The sequence below is a fragment of the Sebastes fasciatus genome, chromosome 9, assembly GCF_043250625.1.
Source record: "Sebastes fasciatus isolate fSebFas1 chromosome 9, fSebFas1.pri, whole genome shotgun sequence".
In the NCBI taxonomy this organism is placed as follows: domain Eukaryota; kingdom Metazoa; phylum Chordata; class Actinopteri; order Perciformes; family Sebastidae; genus Sebastes; species Sebastes fasciatus.
In genome coordinates, this window is record NC_133803.1 from 12,228,774 (window position 1) to 12,248,749 (window position 19,976).

The 19,976-nt window shown below is 38.9% G+C and overlaps 2 protein-coding genes across 2 annotated transcripts; both read left to right on the top strand.

Moving 5' to 3' along the window:
- Positions 1–5,029: 5,029 nt before the first annotated feature.
- On the top strand, positions 5,030–10,870 carry LOC141773901 (multiple inositol polyphosphate phosphatase 1-like). Its single transcript, XM_074646057.1, has 5 exons — positions 5,030–5,706; positions 5,807–6,001; positions 7,623–7,720; positions 8,773–8,903; positions 10,255–10,870. Exons 1-5 carry the CDS (start codon positions 5,127–5,129, stop codon positions 10,631–10,633), a joined length of 1,383 nt encoding a protein of 460 aa, XP_074502158.1. The 5' UTR covers positions 5,030–5,126; the 3' UTR covers positions 10,634–10,870.
- Positions 10,871–12,419: 1,549 nt separating this feature from the next.
- LOC141773917 (multiple inositol polyphosphate phosphatase 1-like) lies at positions 12,420–19,062 on the top strand. The gene is made up of 5 exons (XM_074646087.1): positions 12,420–13,069; positions 13,620–13,814; positions 15,528–15,625; positions 17,251–17,381; positions 18,399–19,062. Exons 1-5 carry the CDS (start codon positions 12,490–12,492, stop codon positions 18,775–18,777), a joined length of 1,383 nt encoding a protein of 460 aa, XP_074502188.1. The 5' UTR covers positions 12,420–12,489; the 3' UTR covers positions 18,778–19,062.
- Positions 19,063–19,976: the final 914 nt, after the last annotated feature.

Here is a 19,976-nt window from a genome sequence, read left to right on the forward strand (position 1 = left end):
AGACAAAACAAATGAACAGATTATGGCTGTAGAGTGATATTAAACCAAGAAAACATTCAAATTGATTAAAAAATATATCACTGGAAAGCCTAGGATGTCCCCTTTACAATACACCAGGGGTTGATAGAGTAGGTCAAAAGAGTATGAGGATATGCATGTGGACAAAATGTCCACTACAGAGGACACATGTCAATGGGCTGGGTCTCAGGAGGATATATGCTTGGAGGTGACCTGACATTGAGGAGGATGCATGTGTGTGCCCATGTAAATGATATTACTATATATTTTGCATTCCCCCCTTTTTATTTTCTATTAACTTATTTGTTGATTTAATTTATTATTACTCTCGTATTTTTTTATTATGTGTTTTTTTGTTTTTGTTTTTTTAACTCTATTCTTTCTTTTTGTCATTATTATTATTATTTCTTTTCATGGTTTTGTTTCGGTTTTGAATGTTGAGGTTGTTTTCTTCTAGTGTACTTGATGGGTTTGTCTGTAAGCTCATCTACTTAAAAAGTTAGTTTATAGACTGTTGTAATTACGAACAGTGGATTGCATATATATGAAAACAGCCTTGAAAAAAAGGGAAAAAATAAAGTATATAAAAAAAAATAAAGTGCCTGTACGACAAAAAAGACGGAATAAGATTTGATGGCAAAAACACAAACAAAAAGAACACCATGATAGACTGTACATCTGTACATCTCATAGCGTAATTATTTGTTTTTTTTATTTAGGTAAAGAATGAGCGCCAGGATATATTTACATGTGTGTGCTCGGAAGTTGTAGCACAAGGAGGAGCATTTGAACGCAGCAGCAGTGACAACCACGAAGAAAATGCAGCGTTGGAAGCAATGATGAAGTAGTGATGGGAATTCCGGCTCTTTTTAGTGAGCCGGTTCATTTGGCTCAGCTCACCCAGAAGAGCCGGCTCTTTCGGCTCCCAAACGGCTCTTCATTTGACCACTTCTGCCTTTTATAATTCAGCCAAATTTAGTGCTGTTTTGACCTATGATTAATATGTGTGCACATATATCACTGAAATTATTCAATATAATTATACTAAACCCTATAATTTCCAGAATACCATAATTTTACATGCTGCTTCGTTTCTGACTGTCACTCATCTTGTCTGCTATTCGCGCACCGCACTCCTCTCTCTCTTTCTCTCCTCCTCTCCCTTCTGCTCTGTACCTGTAGACCGTCAGCGCGCCGCGCACCCCCGCCCCTCCCTGCTTGATGGTATGATCCTTGTATGTCATCACCTGATTGGTCGCACAGACGTCATTAACACAACATTCAGTCACAGTCAGTGCATGGAGTGCCCGTGGCGCGGAGAAGATCGTCCTATCATTCTGCCTTGAATTAATAAAAAAAAAGGCTCTTGGACGGGAGCCAGCTCTTATCGTTCACTTAAAAGAGCCGGCTCAATGAACAGGCTCGTTCGTGACCGACACATCACTACCACACACTCATCTCTGAAGCCATCTATTGGTGAAGGTTATGTAAACTATGCTTTGAAAATATAGCTCTAATGGGACAATAAAAATGGGATAAGGCCTACTGAAATCAGAAGCAAGTTCAGTGTCAATGTACTGATTATTTAGCTAATTCGATCATTAGATCAGAAAGCTAATATGAAAGTACACTGTGTGCTTTTGTTGTGAGGGCTTCACCAAAGTTCAGAAATTCAAAAATTCAGTTCAAAAAATTTGTAATGCAATAGGTCGGACAGCAATATCACAATATTCAACAAAACTTTTTTCCCCCAATACCAACATAGCAAAAAATCAAATCGATAGCAATGCAATCATCTGTGTTCCACTGTTATAAATTACACCACACAAAGCTCTTAATAAATGTACAGCAAAACCTTCAATGACTAATTTTGTTAATTTTTAATTACAATATGTATCAAATCATTAATTTGTAAAACAATAACACACATGATCAACTTACTGCCTCATTTAGTTTTATTCTAAAGAAAAATTATAACTTGAACACTTTTGTAATGTATAGTATGCCATTGCACACTTTGCTAATGTGTATAGCATGTTATTGTTATTCTATGTCGATATTTTATATTTACTGAGGTAGTTGTAGTAGTCTGGTATATTAATGGTGTATTATATTCTTTAGATTGTGTATACTATAGATATTATTCTAGTGTTGATTTATATATTTTTTGTATATTTACTGTTCCTGTGCATTGTCTGGTTAACCTGCTGCTGTAACACAAGAATTTCCCAATTTGGGATCAATAAAGTACATCTATCTAACTATGTAACTATCTATCTCTATCTAAATCATAATGATACTATTTCATTGTTGATAAATCATTACAGTATATTAAATTGAACTGGAGCAGTGGTGGTGGGGGAGGACATTTACAGTCCTAAAAAGTGGATGTAGCACAAATAAAACATTTCAGATTTGTCAGAACTTTAAAAGCGTCACTTGACATTTTAATTAATTAAAGGTGCAGTGCGTAGGATGTGGTGGCATCTATACTTGCGGTTGCACATTGCAACCAACAGAAACTTCCCCCGTGTGCCAAACAAAAACACAACAATTCTTATTTTCAGGTGATTATACACTAAATAAAATACTTATTCATATTAAATTCCATTTCTGCCAATAGATCCCCTAAATGCTACACACTGTTCCTTTAATATTTGCACTAATTCTTGCTATTCATTCACGCTGCTTTTGATACCCCTGATCAGCTTATACTGCTTGATAAGACAGGATAATTGAGTTGGCATATCTTGAATAACCACTGAGTACATTTTCTTCTGTTTAGTCTGACAGAGCATTCACTGTCTCTATAGGTAACTTTACATCCTTATCAGCCTTAACTGATATGCGATTCCTTCACGGATCAACAATGGATCTCTTTTGACTCCTCTCCTATCACATAATTTGTTTAATTTGTAATAGCCTCTTTGCTGTGTAAAGCTGCCACTAAGAGCTGTAGAGCACAGAGTTTTCTCCAACTTACATAAAAAAAACAGGAATTCCTGTTATAGACCCCGACAAGTCATAAAAAATCTTTACAAACAAGCACAAGCCTTGACTTTTATTCTGAAAATTCTGATAAACACATATTTTCAACAGTAGAATATGAACTTTATCCCAACTTGAACAATCTTCTCCTAACTGGACTTTTGCAATCTATATATTGTCATCGATCACTTCCTTTTTTTAATACCTACCACAGCTTGAACAGAAGGCTCGATGAAAACAGACCACACCCCTGTACCTGCTTCCCTTTAGTGGCTCCTGCCATACTTAAGTATTTAATTTCAGTTCCTGTTGTTGAACTCCTAGTCAGGTTTTCCTGTACAGATTAAGCCAAAACTTGAATATGAAATAATAGATACTTGAGTAGTAATTAATGAATCACAATAACTAGTAGAATTGGATGGGATACTGGTTGAACAATCAGTAATTATTGACAAAATGTTAACAGAAAGAAAGAAAGAAAGAAAATACAAGCCATTCCTTATTATTGATATATTAATGCCTGCGATATTATTTATGTATGCAAATATCTACGCACCGTGTTTAACAGTTAATGACATATTGCAGGCGAAGATAAGTCAAATTTCAAGTTGACATTTAACTGAGAGTAGTTAATTTTCATTCCATGCCAGAATTTAATTATACATGATGTTAAATGAGGTCTTTTACTTGTAGAGCTCCTGCTGTTTACATTTCTAAATGTCATCTTGACATTTAGCAGTGGTGAAAGAAGTACTCAGATCCTTTTACTTGAGTAAAAGTAGCAATGCCACAGTCTAAAAATATTCCGCTACAAGTGAAAGTCCTGAATCTAAAATGTTACTTTAATAACAGTACAGAAGTATTATCAGCAAAATGTACTTAAAGTATCAAAAGTAAAATTCGACAGCATGTCTCCTTTATTATTATTACAGAATATCATTCTGTTTTTATCACTAATGATTACTTGTAAAAGCATGTTAATGTTGTAGTTCATCAATGTGGAGCCAAATTGAGACACTTTGTATACTATCGGGTAGATTAGCAGTATAGTACCCCATCATATTATGAAAACATATCATGTGTTTTTTTTAATGTAAAACTAGTAACTATAAGAGTCAAATAAATGTAGTGGAGTAAAAAGTACAATACTTCCCTCTGAAATGTAGTGAAGTATAAAGTAGTATAAAATTGGATTAAATTATATACAGGATAATACATTTGATTTAATACATTTAATTACAGCTGAAAATGAAATGTCAGGCTGGAAAAGCTACAATTATAAGTAGACTAAAGGGAAATGCACCTATAAGATTGAATTTAAACAGCATCTAGTGGTTGAAATCTAACTAGCAGATAAGTGAGAAGGAAAATAAGCACCATAGTGACACATCAATAATGTAGAGTGGGGGTCCATGAACCCGCACAGCACTGCACAATGTTGTGTATAAGGACATATTTTACTCAAATATCCATATCATGCTGCATCTTGATGACTTCTTAGTCTGGATCTTCAAGCTCTGTGGTACATGTGTTATTGTGTCACTTTGATCTGAAAGTGGTTAAGGTGAAACTATACTGTGCTAAAACTGTGATAATATGTGTCACCTACGAGAAGGTTGCCAAACCATAAAGTTGTGGTAAGAGAGTAAAGGCGGCCCAACAACACTGTCTCTCACTGTAAGATATTACACCATCATAAACCACAGAATGTTTGTGAAAGTGGCACCAATTTTTTTTTTTCAGAGGGCGACCAGGGCCCACAGAAGGTGGCGTCCAACGCAATCGCTGATGTGGTCTATGCCTTAAGCCGGCCCTGATGCAAACAATGAAACATTTGCGTAGGAGTTGGATGGTACATAATATAACCTTGATAATCTGATAAGATTTCTGATTCATTTTCTATTCTTACTGTTTTAATGTTTATCCTTCAGGTTGTCAATCAATGGCTATTGTGTAAGAACGTGTTTGCTTTACACTTTAGGATATGCTGTGAGGAAACTGGGGTAAACAAACTGGACTGGACTCTGCTCAGTCCCATTTTTGATGTCGTGCACAGAGATGTTTTAGGTTTGGAGAAGTTTTCGGAACAGCTGCTTTTCAAGCCTCTTCTTGGCTTCATCATGCTGACATTTCTTTGGAAATCCACTGTCTTTCATCTCCTCATCATCTCCTGCTGTTTACTTAATTATGTGATTCCTGAGGACAATCCAGACATACCAGCAATCGCTAAATATTTCAACACGAAAGGGAGGTATGAGGAAGTGAACCCGTATCTCATTGAGGACATACTTGCTGTAAACAGATCTATTTTACAGCCTCCATCTACACAATGTCAAGAAATTCATCTGACTGCGATAATAAGACACGGCACGAGGTACCCAACGAGCAAAATTGTCAAGGAGATGCAGCAGCTCTCCAACATCGTCCTACACAATGCCTCGGGCATAGAGAGCTGGCTGCCTGAGATCCAGACCCAGTGGACAATACGGTACACGGAGGACATGGACGGCCGACTCGTCCAGAAAGGTGTGAACGATCACAAGCACCTGGCCGTCAGGCTGTCAAAGCTGTTCCCATCACTGATCTCAGAGGAGAAGCTCCGAGGTGGATTCATCAAATTCATGACCAGCTCAAAGCACAGATGTATCAACAGCACACTGTCTTTCAAAGCAGGACTCACAGAGCTGTGGGCTATTACAGGTATAGGACCATGATCACATACAATATATGATGATTCACCACTTACTGTATATACAGTAGCTACATTTTCACATATAACCTGTTACTGCTTTCTACCCAGATAAGGAGTTTGACCATGAAGTGAATGATACTCTCATGAGGTTTTTTGACCAGTGCACCAGGTTTGTGCAGGAAGTTGATAACAACCCCTCAGCTCTGTCAGAGGTGGACAAGTTCAAGCAGGGACCGGAGATGAGGAGGGTCCAGGAGAAGGTTGCAGACCGTCTCGGAGCGCCGCACAGTCTCATCACACAAGGTGATATCTGCAGAAGCACTGCTTTTTTACGCTGTTGAGTGTGTTGTGTGCAGATACTCTTAAAGTATTTAGCTTTTCTCATAACTCCAAAGGATCCATGCTCTCAGTGGTCCTTAACACTGGGTTTCTTAAATGATTGATCAAGACTGTATACTGTATGTACTATACTGTATGTGTCACAGGTCTATCACAGGTGTATGAAGGGGTTAATTCAAGATTCTTGGAGTTTGCATTTAATCCAAGCCTCAGAAACAGACTATAGACTCAGTTTATACTGATTAAATACTGTATATCAGCAACTATACATCAAATAAACACAAAAACTGTAAGGTAGTCAGTGTTGGGGATGATAGTTTGCAGAACATCTCAGTGATCATATTTCACACTGGGTGGAGCTGTTCACTAATTTGTAAGTGCTGAGACCTCTGCACCAGGTTGTAGTGAACCTCGTCATTCATGGTCTTGAATTAGTATCATAGGCCTCTGAAAGGTGCAATAATTACAGGAACAGTGTGTAACATTTTGGTGGATCAATTGGCAGAGATGGAATATAATATTAGTATGCTTTCTTTAGTGTATAATCACCTGAAAATAAGAATCGTTGTGTTTTCTTTACCTTAGAATGAGCCCTTTATATCTACATACGGAGCGGGTCCTCTTCACGGAGCCGGCCGCCATGTTTCTACAGTAGCCTAGAACGGACAAACGAAACACTGGCTCTAGATAGGGCCATTCTCGTTTTCACATTTTCGTGTCGGCCACCATATAGTTCTCCTACACGCTTGGCACACAGATATGTAGACTGTATAAGAAGTGGACGTAGTCACCGAGACATCACCCGTTGGTTTGTGGACTGCCATTTTGAAGCCTCGTGTTCGATATTTTGGCCATCTTGTTTTTTTGCAACCAGAAGTGACACGAGACTGAACTGAACGCTGAATAAGACATTTTTAGGACCAAAAAGGTTAGAATTATCTTTCATGAACTGAAAACACACTGTGAAAGGTTCAAAGCTGTAAGACAAAAACACGGACAATGCTGTGGTGGCGACCTGTCAATCACAATGTAGCCACGCCCTAAAGCATCCCCTGCTTTATGGTCTATTTGACTCTAAATGCGACCATAATTTACTAAATGAACATCATGCTGTATTGAAGAAGACTTGAAACTATTGATTGAGACCATAATCTCATGTTTACAATGTTTACTGAGATAATAAATCAAGTGAGAAGTAAGGTCATTTTCTCATAGACTTCTTTACGATCTGACTTCTTTTTGCAACCAGAGGAGTCGCCCCCTGCTGGCTGTTAGAAAGAATGCAGGTTTAAGGCACTTTCACATTGGCTTCACTTTTCAGACCCAGAGTTAACCCACCGGGCACATGGGAGAAGTTTCAGTTGGTTGCAATCTGCAACCTCACCGCTAGATGCCGCCAAATCTTACACACTGTACCTTTAAGTGCCAATCTAGGTGCTTCAGTTTTAAGATTAAGACAAAGTACTTTCTGACAAACTGTAGTTTTTTGTATGTTTTCATTTCTGTAGCATTTTCAATTTTTAAATGGCTGCATTTCCTACGTACTTTCACCGCTAAACATTTATTACCAACCCCTCTCCTGCAGATATGGCTGAGGCTGCATTTTACCTGTGTGCTTATGAATTTGCAATCAAGGCGGTAAACTCGCCTTGGTGTCAACTCTTCGATGAGGATGATGCAAAGGTAGGAGCAATTAGTGGTCAACTGTATGTAAATTTAACGTGGCAGCGGCAACCGTTTGTTTCCAGTCCATTCATTTATGGAGTCATTTATTACAGAGAGAACAAATGGGTTGTTCTCCTGCACAACGGGCCTTTTTTCACAGGCCTTTGTCATAGTAGTAAAAGCACAGGCGTCACTAATAACATTAACGATGGCTCTGTTCTATTCACGTGTCCCAATAAGACATGACAGTGTGACAATGAGCCTGCTTGCGCAATACCAGGACCCTGAAACTGGAGCTGCTAAATGGAATTCAGCCATAGTTCAGTTATTAGTCATACCTGCGCATTTTCTGCTGCAACATGTCAAAATGTGTATTAGACACTGCCGTAACAGCGCTACATTTCAAGATGCAAAAATGTCTATCCTCTGCAACTTTGGCAGCAAATTTATGTACTATTTCACCGTCACAAGCTCATTTATTTATAGAGCTCTTCATCACCGAGTGAAGAACAGGATGTTTTCCTACATAAGCAAATACTGTTCAGATTTATCACAAGCAAGTCTCTTGGGACTTTACGGAGGGGAAAAAAGAAACACAGAGACGTGCTAGCACATCTATTGTACACAGGGTTAGTGTAAGGGGCTGATCAGACGGGCACTTTGGGTCAACCATCGGCACAGAAACTAAACCGACTATTGAATCCAACACAAACAAGATAAATCAAACAAATAGCCCTGTCTAATCTAGAGGTACACACTAGCCTCAACATTAGACAAATCATTTAGATATCTGCTTGTTTCTAAGGAGTATACACTCCAAAACAAAGATTGAAAAGCATTACCGTCTCTGTTTTGCCACACCAGTCATTCATTGAGAAAGCCTTTAGCATCATGCATGTAAGAAAGCGTGTTTTGTGTCTTGTGTTACATAGCTGACTTAACTCTCACGCAGCTCAAAATGTTATTTCACAGAATGCATAATTGCTATCTTAGGAAATACTTCTATTTATAAAGTCTTTGTGTAAAGGCCACCCACATGCAGGCTACGTTTGAACCATCTGCACCGACAGGTTATGGATTACGCAAGTGACCTGAGGGAATTCTGGAAAAGAGGCTACGGTTATGACATTAACAGCAAGTCAAGCTGCATTCTCTTCCACGATGTGTTTAGCCGACTGAACAAAGCAGCCAGCGAGAACAAGTAAGTGCCCCGCACAGTCCATACAAATCTAGGTTATACTTGCCGAAGACTTTGATGAAAACCTTCAGTGGAATAGATGAAATAAACACAGGTTTCATTGGTTTTTTTTCCTGCTTGTCCCCCAATCTTTGTTGTTTTGCTGTTGTCAAAAGTTAAGTACCCTAAGACTAATCTGTGTCCTATCCCTCAGTTACAGTTATGGAGGTTTAAAATGTGTTCTTACACACATATAGACTAGGACTGTCAATATATTTAATCGTGATTAATCGCATGATTGCCCATAGTAAACCACGATTAATTGCAAATTAATCACACATTTTTTATCTGTTCAAAATGTCCCTTAAAGGGAGATTTGTCAAGTATTTAATATTCTGATCAACATGGGAGTGGGCAAATATGCTGCTTTATGCAAATGTATGTATATATTATTGGAACTCAATTAACAACACAAAACAATGACAAATATTGTCCAGAAACCCTCACAGGTACTGCGTTTAGCATAAAAAATATGCTCAAATCATAACATGGCAAACTGCAGCCCAACAGGCAACAACAGCTGTCAGTGTGTCAGTGTGCTGACATCACTATGACTTGCCCCCAAACTGCATGTGATTATCATGAAGTGGGCATGTCTGTAAAGGGGAGACTTGTGGGTACCCATAGAACACATTTTCATTCACATATTTTGAGGTCAGAGGTCAAGGGACCCCTTTGAATATGGCCATGCCAGTTTTTCCTCGACAAAATTTCGCGTAAGTTTGGAGCGTTATTTAGCCTCCTTTGCAACAAGCTAGTATGACATTGTTGATACCATTGGATTCCTTAGGTTTTCTGATTTAAAATGTCTGAGTTAATCTGAGTTAAAACAAATTTGCGTTATCGCGTTAACTCTGACAGCCCCAATATAGACTGAAAAATAATTGTGGTATAAATACTTGTCTAACAACCCAGACATTACTTGGTGCAGACTGCATATTATTCTGCTTTGTAGCAAGTGTTTTTGTCTTCTCTTGAGTTTTATTCATACTTAACACTTTACTTATGAAATACAGTTCCTTCTGTGTCACAGCAGAGGCTGTTAAATTCTGATCCCCGGAGCATCTTGGTAGCTGAATTAGTTACAGCGCATGCCATATAACCACAACATCCCGGGTTCGATTCTGGCCTTGGGACCTTTGCTGCATGTCATACCTCTCTCTCTCTCTCTCTCTCTCTCTCTCTCTCTCTCTCTCTCTCTCTCTCCCCCCCATTTCAACACTGTCCTCTGTCAAATAAAGGCAAATATGCCAAAAATCTCTTTAAAAAAAGAAAAGTAAAGTTAATTCTGAACCCCATTTGTTGTGTATGTCAGGTCAGGCCAGCAGGTGACTGAGGCTGTGACAGTCCAGGTGGGCCATGCAGACACCCTCTTGCCACTGCTCACCCTCCTGGGCTTCTTCAAGGACAGCGATGCCCTGAATTCCACCAACTACGCCACACAGACACAACGCTCCTTCCGCACCAGCCACATGTTACCCTATGCAGCTAACTTACTCCTGGTGCTATACGACTGTGGGGGAGGCAACCTGAGACTGCAGCCGCTGCTCAACGAGAAGCCTGTCACTTTCCCCGGTTTGAATGAGCAGCAGGCCTCCATGCCGCTCTATCAAGACGTCAGAGAGAACTACAAGGAGCTGCTCCAAGGCTGTGACTTTGAGGCCGAGTGTCGGTTGTTCAAGAGTCCTGCTTAAGTTTAGGAAGACGGGGTAGATTCTGGAAAAGAGGGCATTATAGTGGCTTTATGTTTGTTTGCTAAACAATATGCCACCATGAAAATGTTCCTTGTTGAATGAGCATTTTTAATGTTCTGCTTTGGAAATTTAGAATATGGATTTCTTACATCGATCACTTTGCTGCTTGCTGTAACCAAACACTTTCAGGAGGCACAAACATGTTTTTTGAAACACTGAATTAAAAATTAAGATATGGCTTGATGTTTTTTGGGGGGGTTTTCTGAGATTTGGCTTTCTTTCTTTCCATAGAAAGAACTATAATCTAAAAAACAGTTTAATCAGTTATTAACAACTTTCTTAGTAGGAAAACTGAATTCACTTTTGCCGACGACTTATCTGGAACAAAAGATGAGAGAATAAAAGATGTTATGGTATGCAACAATATCAGATTTCTTTTTTTTTTACATGGAATAACTTAGAGTTTTCATCAGTGGTTTGATTCTTACTGTAACGTATAAATCAACTTAATCAATGTAAGGCCAGAAAAGTAAAAAATACAATTTATTTAGATACCTTCTAGAACTCACTTTTATTATACAGCAAATAATAGGCAATAACAAATGTCAGGATGGTGGCTAAAATATAGCAACACAGATATACATTAGGCAGCCAGGGTAACCTTTAGTGACTGATTAAAATGAAGGGGGCAACAATGGTGGAATCTAACTAAGTACATTTACTCTCTATTTAATTACAATTTTCATGTATAATACTTTACTTGAGTATTTCTATTTTCTACTCCACTACATTTCAGAGTGAACAGCAAAACAGCAAGGGCCGACCCCTGGGTTGGGAACCACTGGATAAAGCTACCTAACGGTATATAAAGTAGTTAAGACTAGCTCCACCTCAGCTACAACAGTAAAATGCTAGGCCTACTAACACACATCAGTAATAATAATCCATCCATTATATGTAACCGCTTATCCTATCGTGGGGGGGGGGGGGGGGGGGGGGGCTACAGCCGATCCCAGCTGACATTGGGTGAAGGCGGGGTACACCCTGGACAGGTCGCCAGACTATCACAGGGCTGACACATAGAGACAGACAACCATTCACACTCACACCTACGGGCAATTTAGAGTCAACATTTAACCTAACCTGCATGTCTTTGGACTGTGGGAGGAAACCGGAGAGCAAATTTAATATCAGACACTTTAAGACTTTTACTCAAGTAATATTCTAATAGGTGACTTAATATTCTTCTAAAGTCTAAGTCACCTATTAGAATATTACTTGAGTAATATTCTAATAGGTGACTTAATATTCTTCTAAAGTCTAAGTCACCTATTAGAATATTACTTGAGTAATATTCTAATAGGTGACTTAATATTCTTCTAAAGTCTAAGTCACCTATTAGAATATTAAGTAAACTATTAGAATATTACTCAATTAATATTCCAATAGGTGACTTCTACTTCTACAACTTCTACTAAAGTCTTTTTCTGGTTAGATATCTGTACTTTTACTCAAGTATGGCTTTCAGGTACTTCATCCACCTCTGTTTGTACTTATAGGCTACTTATATTTTTATGCTTATACTTTTTAATGCAGGACTTTTACTTGTAAAAGGGTGTTTTTACACTGTGGTATTGCTGTTTAAATCTGAGTACTTTTTCCACCATTGAGTAAAGTACAAGCCGTCGTGATTAGAAATGTTCAATGTCCATTACAGTCTGCTATGTAAACACACAGTGTTCTTATAGGACAGGCTGGATTGGTTGGACAGTCCCACATGGTCGACGTCACTGGGTTTTGTCTCTGGTGGGTGGGAGGAGCACACGGCCATAATAAACAAGCTACTTATCCACATCATGCCGAACGCATTTTGGAAAACAATTATTCATCTCACCATCATAACTGGCTTTTGCTGCTGTTTGGATGTAAACTCTTGGGAAAATGAGAACATACCAGCAATCGCCAAATACTTCACCACGAAGGGGAGGTATGAGGAAGTGAACCCGTATCTCATAGAGGACATCCTCGCTGTGAACAAATCCATCCTGCAGCCTCCATCCGCACAATGTCAACCAATCCATCTGACCGCCATCATAAGACACGGCACCAGGTACCCGACCGGCAAAAACGTCAAGAAGATGCAGAAGCTTTACGCGTTAGTGAGGAGCAGCGCGGTTGGTACGGAGAGCTGGCTGCAGGAGATCCAGAACCAGTGGAGGATGTGGTACACTGAGGACATGGACGGCAGACTCGTCCAGAAAGGTGTGGACGATCACAAGCACCTGGCCGTCAGGCTGTCAAAGCTGTTCCCATCACTGATCTCAGAGGAGAAGCTCAGAGATGGATTCATCACATTCATGACCAGCTCAAAGCACAGGTGTGTCAACAGCACACTGTCCTTCAAGGCAGGACTCACGGAGCTGTGGGCTATTACTGGTAGGTTACCATGATATCACATACAATATATGATGATGATGATTCACCACTTATATGGTCTGCAGGACAGATAATAATGTATAGTATATAATAGTATTGGCAGAGATGGTGTGCTGAACATGCCATTGGTCATATTTCACAGTGGATGTTTGCACAGTAGGTGGAGCTGTTTTCTAATTTGAAAGTATTGAAGCTCCGCACTATACTCACATTTAACAGTCTCTTCTGCACTATACTAACTTTTAACTGTCTCTTCTGCACTATATTCACTTTTTTAATAGTCGTGTATCACAGCTGTTACCCTGCACTATATTCAGTTTTAACAGTTTTCTTCATCTCCTGGTATTTTTATATCTGGTATATTTTTTTGTACTTTGCACTACTAACTGTTTTACTGCCTTTTTACTAACATGTTGTGCACTATGGAACTGTGATGCTGGAAACTTGAATTTCCCTCGGGATCTATAAAGTTACTATCTATCTATCTATCTATCTTATATATAGTATAGCTACATTTTCACATATAACCTGTTAACTGCTTTCTCCCCAGATACGGAGTTTGACCATGCAGTGAACGATGCTCTCATGAGGTTTTTTGACCACTGCACCAGGTTTGTGCAGGAAGTTGATAACAACCCCTCAGCTCTGTCAGAGGTGGACAAGTTCAAGGAGGGACCAGAGATGAAGAGGGTCACGGAGAAGATCGCAGACCGTCTCGGAGTCAACTACAATAGCATCACAGCTGGTTAGTGGTGGAGGATGGTATTCAGATCTGTTATTCATGTTGCAAACACTTATTACAACATTATATAAATGCACCTTTACAGGTAAAAAGCCCTGCATTCAGAATAGGGATGCACCGAGATACCGATACCGGATCTGATACCGAGCCGATACTGACTCAAATAGCTGGATCGGATATCGGTGGAAATGGGGCCGATCCATTCAATTCAGTTCTATGTTTATATGCTATATATATATATAACAGTATATACTGGAATTTTAATTCCTGTTTAAGTTTCGACCAGTTTTACCAAGTTGCTGGTGTACAATTTATTATTTTAATGATAAATAACAGTTCAGTACATGTATATCTATGTATTTATTTGTGTACATTTTGTACACTTTGTTTTACAAAGTCAGAAAGCAATGCTTAAGTCCAGCCTGATGTTGCCTCACTCATAAAAGAATGATCCCAGTCACTTCCACACAGTGAGGCACGCAGCTTATTAATTAAACGCTGGTATCGGATCGGTACTCGTTATCGACCGATATCCAAAGCCCAGGTATCACTATCGGTATCAGGACTGAAAAAGTCGCATCGGTGCATCCCCGTAATAAATGAATAATTAATGGATTCAAATGGAGCCATTTTTAAGGAAAATCATCTGAAGATCAGCAACTGTGACTCAAATACTCAAGAACTTTGTGTCTATTTTCGCTATACTCAGTACTAAATCACATTGTTTTTTCCCCAGAAAATCTCTTAAGAAATTGATAGGATATTGCAGAAGTGTAAAATAAAAAGTCACATTTATTGTGCTTGGAATATAGGACAAATACATTTCATTCTTTTATGTGTAAGGCAACATCAGGCTTGACTTAAGCATTGCTCTCTGACTTTGTAAAACAAAATGTAACAAATAAACACATAGATATACATTTACTGAACTGTTATTTATTATTAAAATGTGAAATCGTACACCAGCAACTTGATAAAAAAATCTTCAAAATGAACAGGAATTACAATTCAAGTGTAAACCTTTTTAATGCAGCAACAAATTGGTCAAAACTTAATCAGGAATTAAAATTCCAGCATATAATGTATATAGTATATAAACATAGAACTGAACTGAATAGATCGGCCCCATTGCCACCGATATCAGATCTGGTATCGGTGCATCCCTATTTTATTATTGAAAACTTTGTTTTCCATAAATGTTAAACTGTATGCTTGCCCGTCAACGAAGGTCACATTTTTGGATGTTCAGCTGACTAAAATGCTCTCAAAGTTACACTTGCAATTAATTGGAAATAATTAATAGAAAGCGTCCCAATTGAACACTGTCTCAATTTTCCCCATAATTACCTACTCAAATGCTTCTAATGCCATTGTTACTGCAATAATTAGCAGCACTTCAGTATTAATAAAGGTTAAGTAGTCAGTATTGGCAGAGATGGTGTGCTGAACGTGCCATTGGTCATATTTCACAGTGGATGTTTGCACAGTAGGTGGAGCTGTTTTCTAATTTGAAAGTATTGAAGCTCCGCTAGCCTGAGCTGTAGCCAATATTAACTTTATTTGTGGCCTCGAAGAAGTGCCTCAGGCCTCAAACCAGTGCAGTTCACACCGTGGTGTTGAGATTAATCAGGTCACGTTCAAGTGCTTTTGATTGTGTTTATTTTAAAGGCTGATTTCACTACTTATCAACATTTTATTGCAACCTTTCTCCTGCAGATATGGCCGAAGCTGCATTTTATTTGTGTGCTTATGAGTTTGCCATCAAGACTGTGAACTCCCCCTGGTGTCAGCTTTTTGATGAGGTCGATGCACAAGTACGTTCAGTTCTTTTTCTTTTTTTTATCACAATGTGTTCTTGATTTGCTAAACATTTGCTTAAATGTATCACTGCCAAGTCTTTTGGACACAGTAAACCTAGATAGTAACACAGTGTTTTATCTATTTGTTTGAACCTGAGTTTAAAAGCCTTCTGCAAATTATCAACTTGTGCTAGACACCCTATATTACATCTGGTGCATGACTTCTTCCTATTTAATCTGAATTGTTTCTGTTGAATAAGCCAGTGGTTCTCAACCAGAGGTCCGAGGACCCCGAGGGGTCCTTGAGGGAGTTCCAAGGGGTCCTCAGCAAAAAGGGGAATCATTTATTTTTACAATTTAATTCACTCTAGAAGTGAGCCCAATGCGAGTAAGGCCCTGTTCAGACCTGGTATTAACATGCATCCTGAGTTATCAGATCACAAAGTGGACAGCTCTAAGTATAAGTGTGAACGCACTCATGACGCATTGAGGACACATTGAGATCCGATCACTCAGACCACATTCGGAGATGGTCTGGGCCACATATGGCCACATTCTTTTAGCAGTGTGTACGGTTCTGTTTCCTGTTCAGACCTGGCATTAACATGCGTCCTGAGCGATCGGATCACAAGTGGACAGCTTTAAATACATTTGTTCACACCTGGCATTATAATGCATCTCCACATGCGTCTCCAGTGACCACTTATGACCGGATCTCACAATCATCCAATCCACCAAACAACTCAAAGCAAGAGTCAATTCCAACAGGACAATACACTGTTTACCATTGGCAGAGCATTTTGGCAAATTTTTCTTGGGCGTTACCCACATAATCAGCTGTGCTGCTCATCCCACAAATGCATGATCTTCAAAAGTTGGACATCATTGTGAAGATAAATAAACAGGCTTTCCAACGATGTAAAATACAATGCCAATTAGCATTGTAACAACAGAAATATAATCGACCAAACACAAGTTTCCAAACTTTGTTTTTCCAGTTTATATGGGAATACACAGTATGTATACAGTATATCCATGACAGGACATTCCTAAGAGGGATCTGTATATCACTATAACTACATTCCCATCCTCTTAGCCTCAGGGAACAGGGAGCCAGCTTAACCAGCAAACTGGTTGTGCTTAATTGTGAGTCACCTCTGCCTCAGTGACAGAGCCATGTTTACTTATTAACTTTACTGGTCTTAATCATATCTAACAACCAAAATATTTTCAGATGGAGGTCCTTGAAGCGAAATCTTATCAAATGGGGGTCCATGACCTAATTAGTATCAATTTAGTGGTCCTTGACACGAAAAAGGTTGAGAACCACTGGAATAAACAAATACAGTAAATAAGAAAGGAAGAAACGTTTGTAAGGTCAAGTTAGAGAAAGACTCCTGCCTTACCTACAACAAAAGCAGTAGGTAATGCTTTTCTCTGCTTTTGCCACAGTATTCATTCATTGAGAACCTTTTTTGGCATTATTCATGTCACAAAGAGTGTTTTATGTCTTGTGTTACAAGCGGAACTTGACCTCAGGAAGCCTGAAATGTTACCTCGTATAACAGAAGAATGACAGATCACTATCTTTTTTAAGCCTTCACAGAAAACCACCATATTTGTCCTATCTGGTTCAATAGGTTATGGAGTACGCAAATGACCTGAAACAATTCTGGAAAAGAGCCTATGGTCATGATATTAACAGCAAGTCGAGCTGCATTCTCTTCCATGACGTGTTTAGTCGGCTGAAGAAAGCAGCCAACGAGAACAGGTGAGTACAACCTGTCCTTCAGTACATGAAAATGAAGGGTGCTGATACTCTGTAATCTTGTTAATGTTTTTTTCTGTTTTATATGATTGTTATTGTTGTCTTTAGGTTTAGCTTTTCAGTCTTAACGTTGATGTGAAATGTGATTTTTTTTTTTTTTTATTTAAAAGCCTTCGGAGGAGGAAAAGTTTAGTTGCATAAAAATCTATTGAATGAGGATTTTCATCACAAGGATGAGATTTTGTATTCAGCACGCCTGCCTACTTTCTGGCTCTCGGGTCATTCGGTAATTAACAACAGAGCAATTTGAAGTGTTTATCAAAAGATATTAATCTCCTGTGTGAACAAGTTGTACTCGCACACTGTTCCAAGTTTTCCAAGTACAGAGATCAAATTTCTTTTCAGGCCGTTACACTTAAAAACCTGAAGTGGAATGGATTAAATAATTATCCGCGTTGAATCTGCTTTTCCTGTGATTTGGATTGTTTTGCTGTTGCTTTTGGCAAAAAACATTGCCATATCTCTTAGTAGTATGTATGGAGGTCTAAATAGACACGTTTTGTGTGATACCTTCTAAAGTTGCAACGATTATAGTCATTATCGATTAATCCATCAATTATTATTATATTATTATACCCAGAGCCAAATGTGATGTCTTAAAATGTCTTGTTTTGTTTGACTAATAGTTCAAAATCCAAAGATGTTTAGTTAACAAAGATAGAATGCAAATCCTCACAATTGAGAAGCTAGAGCTAGAGAGGATTTTTTTGTATTTTTGCTGTTTTCAACGATAAATCGATAATCAAAATTTTCTGGCGATCAACTCATCGATTTATCAATTATTCGTTTCAGCACTAATATCTACAATGTGTAGTTTTAGGCGTCTTGCTGTTTTCCAGACTTGTATCTTATCTTATCTTGCACTTACGATGAAAACTTGTGTGAATAATATACAAAACTTTCCAGTTTGTACAGAGCTCATTGTGTGATGTAACTGATGTTGTATATCCTGTATGTCAGGTCAGGCAAGCAGGTGACTGAGGCTGTGACAGTTCAGGTCGGCCATGCAGAGACCCTCTTGCCACTGCTCACCCTCCTGGGCTTCTTCAAGGACAGCGATGCCCTGACTTCCACCAACTTCGCCGCACAGACACAACGCTCCTTTCGCACCAGCCACTTTTTACCCTATGCAGCTAACTTACTCTTTGTGCTATACGACTGTGGGGGAGGCAACCTGAGACTGCAGCCGCTGCTCAACGAGAATCCTGTGACTTTCCCCGGTTTGACTGAGCAGCAGGCCTCCGTGCCGCGCTATGAAGACGTCAGAGAGAACTACAGGGAGCTGCTCGGAGGCTGTGACTTTGAGGACGAGTGTCGGTTGTTCAACGGTCCTGCTTAAGTTTAGGCAGACGGAGAAGAGTCTGGAAAAGAGGGCATTACAGTGGCTTTATTGTGTTTTTATTTGCAAAATGGAGTGAAATGTGTGGTCCTAATACAAACATCTTAGTCTGAATGCCTCTCATATGCAAACCATGAACAAATCACTGTTCGGCCTGGTCTTTTATCTGAATGAAGCAACAGGGACGTTTTTAATTTCAAGCTCACCTGTACCATTACAGTATTGCTACTGCTACATTGCTTATTTTTTCAAGGTGTCTTTCCAGGAATTAAAGATTTAATTTTCTTTTTTTGCAGTGTACACATTTTATATAGTATAATACTGCTGACAAGGTGGATTAAAACATTGAGAGATGATGTTGGTGTGGCAGCAAGGTCTGGATGGGATTTAGTCGAAAAGTTTACAAAATACCAGTGGTGAAAGAAGCAGCCTACTACTCAGATCTTTATTGAAGTAAAAGTAGAAATAACACTGTGGAGAAGTGACCTCTTACAAGTACAAGTCCTGCATTCTGAGGGCGGCTGTGGTTCAGAGGGTAGAGCAGGTTGTCCACCAATCGGAAGGTCGGTGGTTCGATCCCCGGCTGCTCCGGGTCACATGTCGATGTGTCCTTGAGCAAGACACTTAACCCCAAATTGCTCCCGGAGGCCTAGCCATCGGTGTGTGAATGAGTATTTAGATTAAATCCTGATGGGCAAAGTTGGCACCTTAGTAGCCTCTGCCATCAGTGTATGAATGTGTGTGTGAATGGGTGAATACTGACATGTAGTGTAAAGCGCTTTGAGTGGTCGGAAGACTAGAAAAGCGCTATATAAGTCCAAGTCCATTTACCATTTACCATTCAAAACTTTACTTAAAAGTACAAAATCATTAGCATTAAAATATTTTTTAAAGTTCAAAAGTAAAAGTACTCGTTAAGCAGAATGGCCCATTTCAAAATCATATTATATTATATTGTTGGATGATGCGTTCATGTGTAAGCATCACTAGTATCGCAGCTGGTTTTAACTGGTTTAACTACTGGTTTTAACTACTTTAATGTTATAAACTGCCAGGTAGCCAATCCATGAATACACACCGGAATGTATTAGTTGATCATATTTTATATTAATAAGCTGCAAAGTAGCTGTCAAAAATAAATGTAGTGGAGAGAAAAGTACAACATTTGCCTCACCGTAGTGGAGTAGAAGTATAAAGTA

Excerpts from the sequence above, each read along its gene's own strand:
- LOC141773901 (XM_074646057.1), top strand. The coding sequence starts at position 5,127 with ATGCTGACATTTCTTTGGAAATCCACTGTCTTTCATCTCCTCATCATC. Across the intron at positions 7,721-8,772 it reads TCGATGAGGATGATGCAAAG|GTTATGGATTACGCAAGTGA; the intron begins GTAGGAGCAATT and ends CTGCACCGACAG. Across the intron at positions 8,904-10,254 it reads AAAGCAGCCAGCGAGAACAA|GTCAGGCCAGCAGGTGACTG; the intron begins GTAAGTGCCCCG and ends TGTGTATGTCAG.
- LOC141773917 (XM_074646087.1), top strand. The coding sequence starts at position 12,490 with ATGCCGAACGCATTTTGGAAAACAATTATTCATCTCACCATCATAACT. Across the intron at positions 13,070-13,619 it reads GGAGCTGTGGGCTATTACTG|ATACGGAGTTTGACCATGCA; the intron begins GTAGGTTACCAT and ends CTTTCTCCCCAG. Across the intron at positions 17,382-18,398 it reads AAAGCAGCCAACGAGAACAG|GTCAGGCAAGCAGGTGACTG; the intron begins GTGAGTACAACC and ends CCTGTATGTCAG.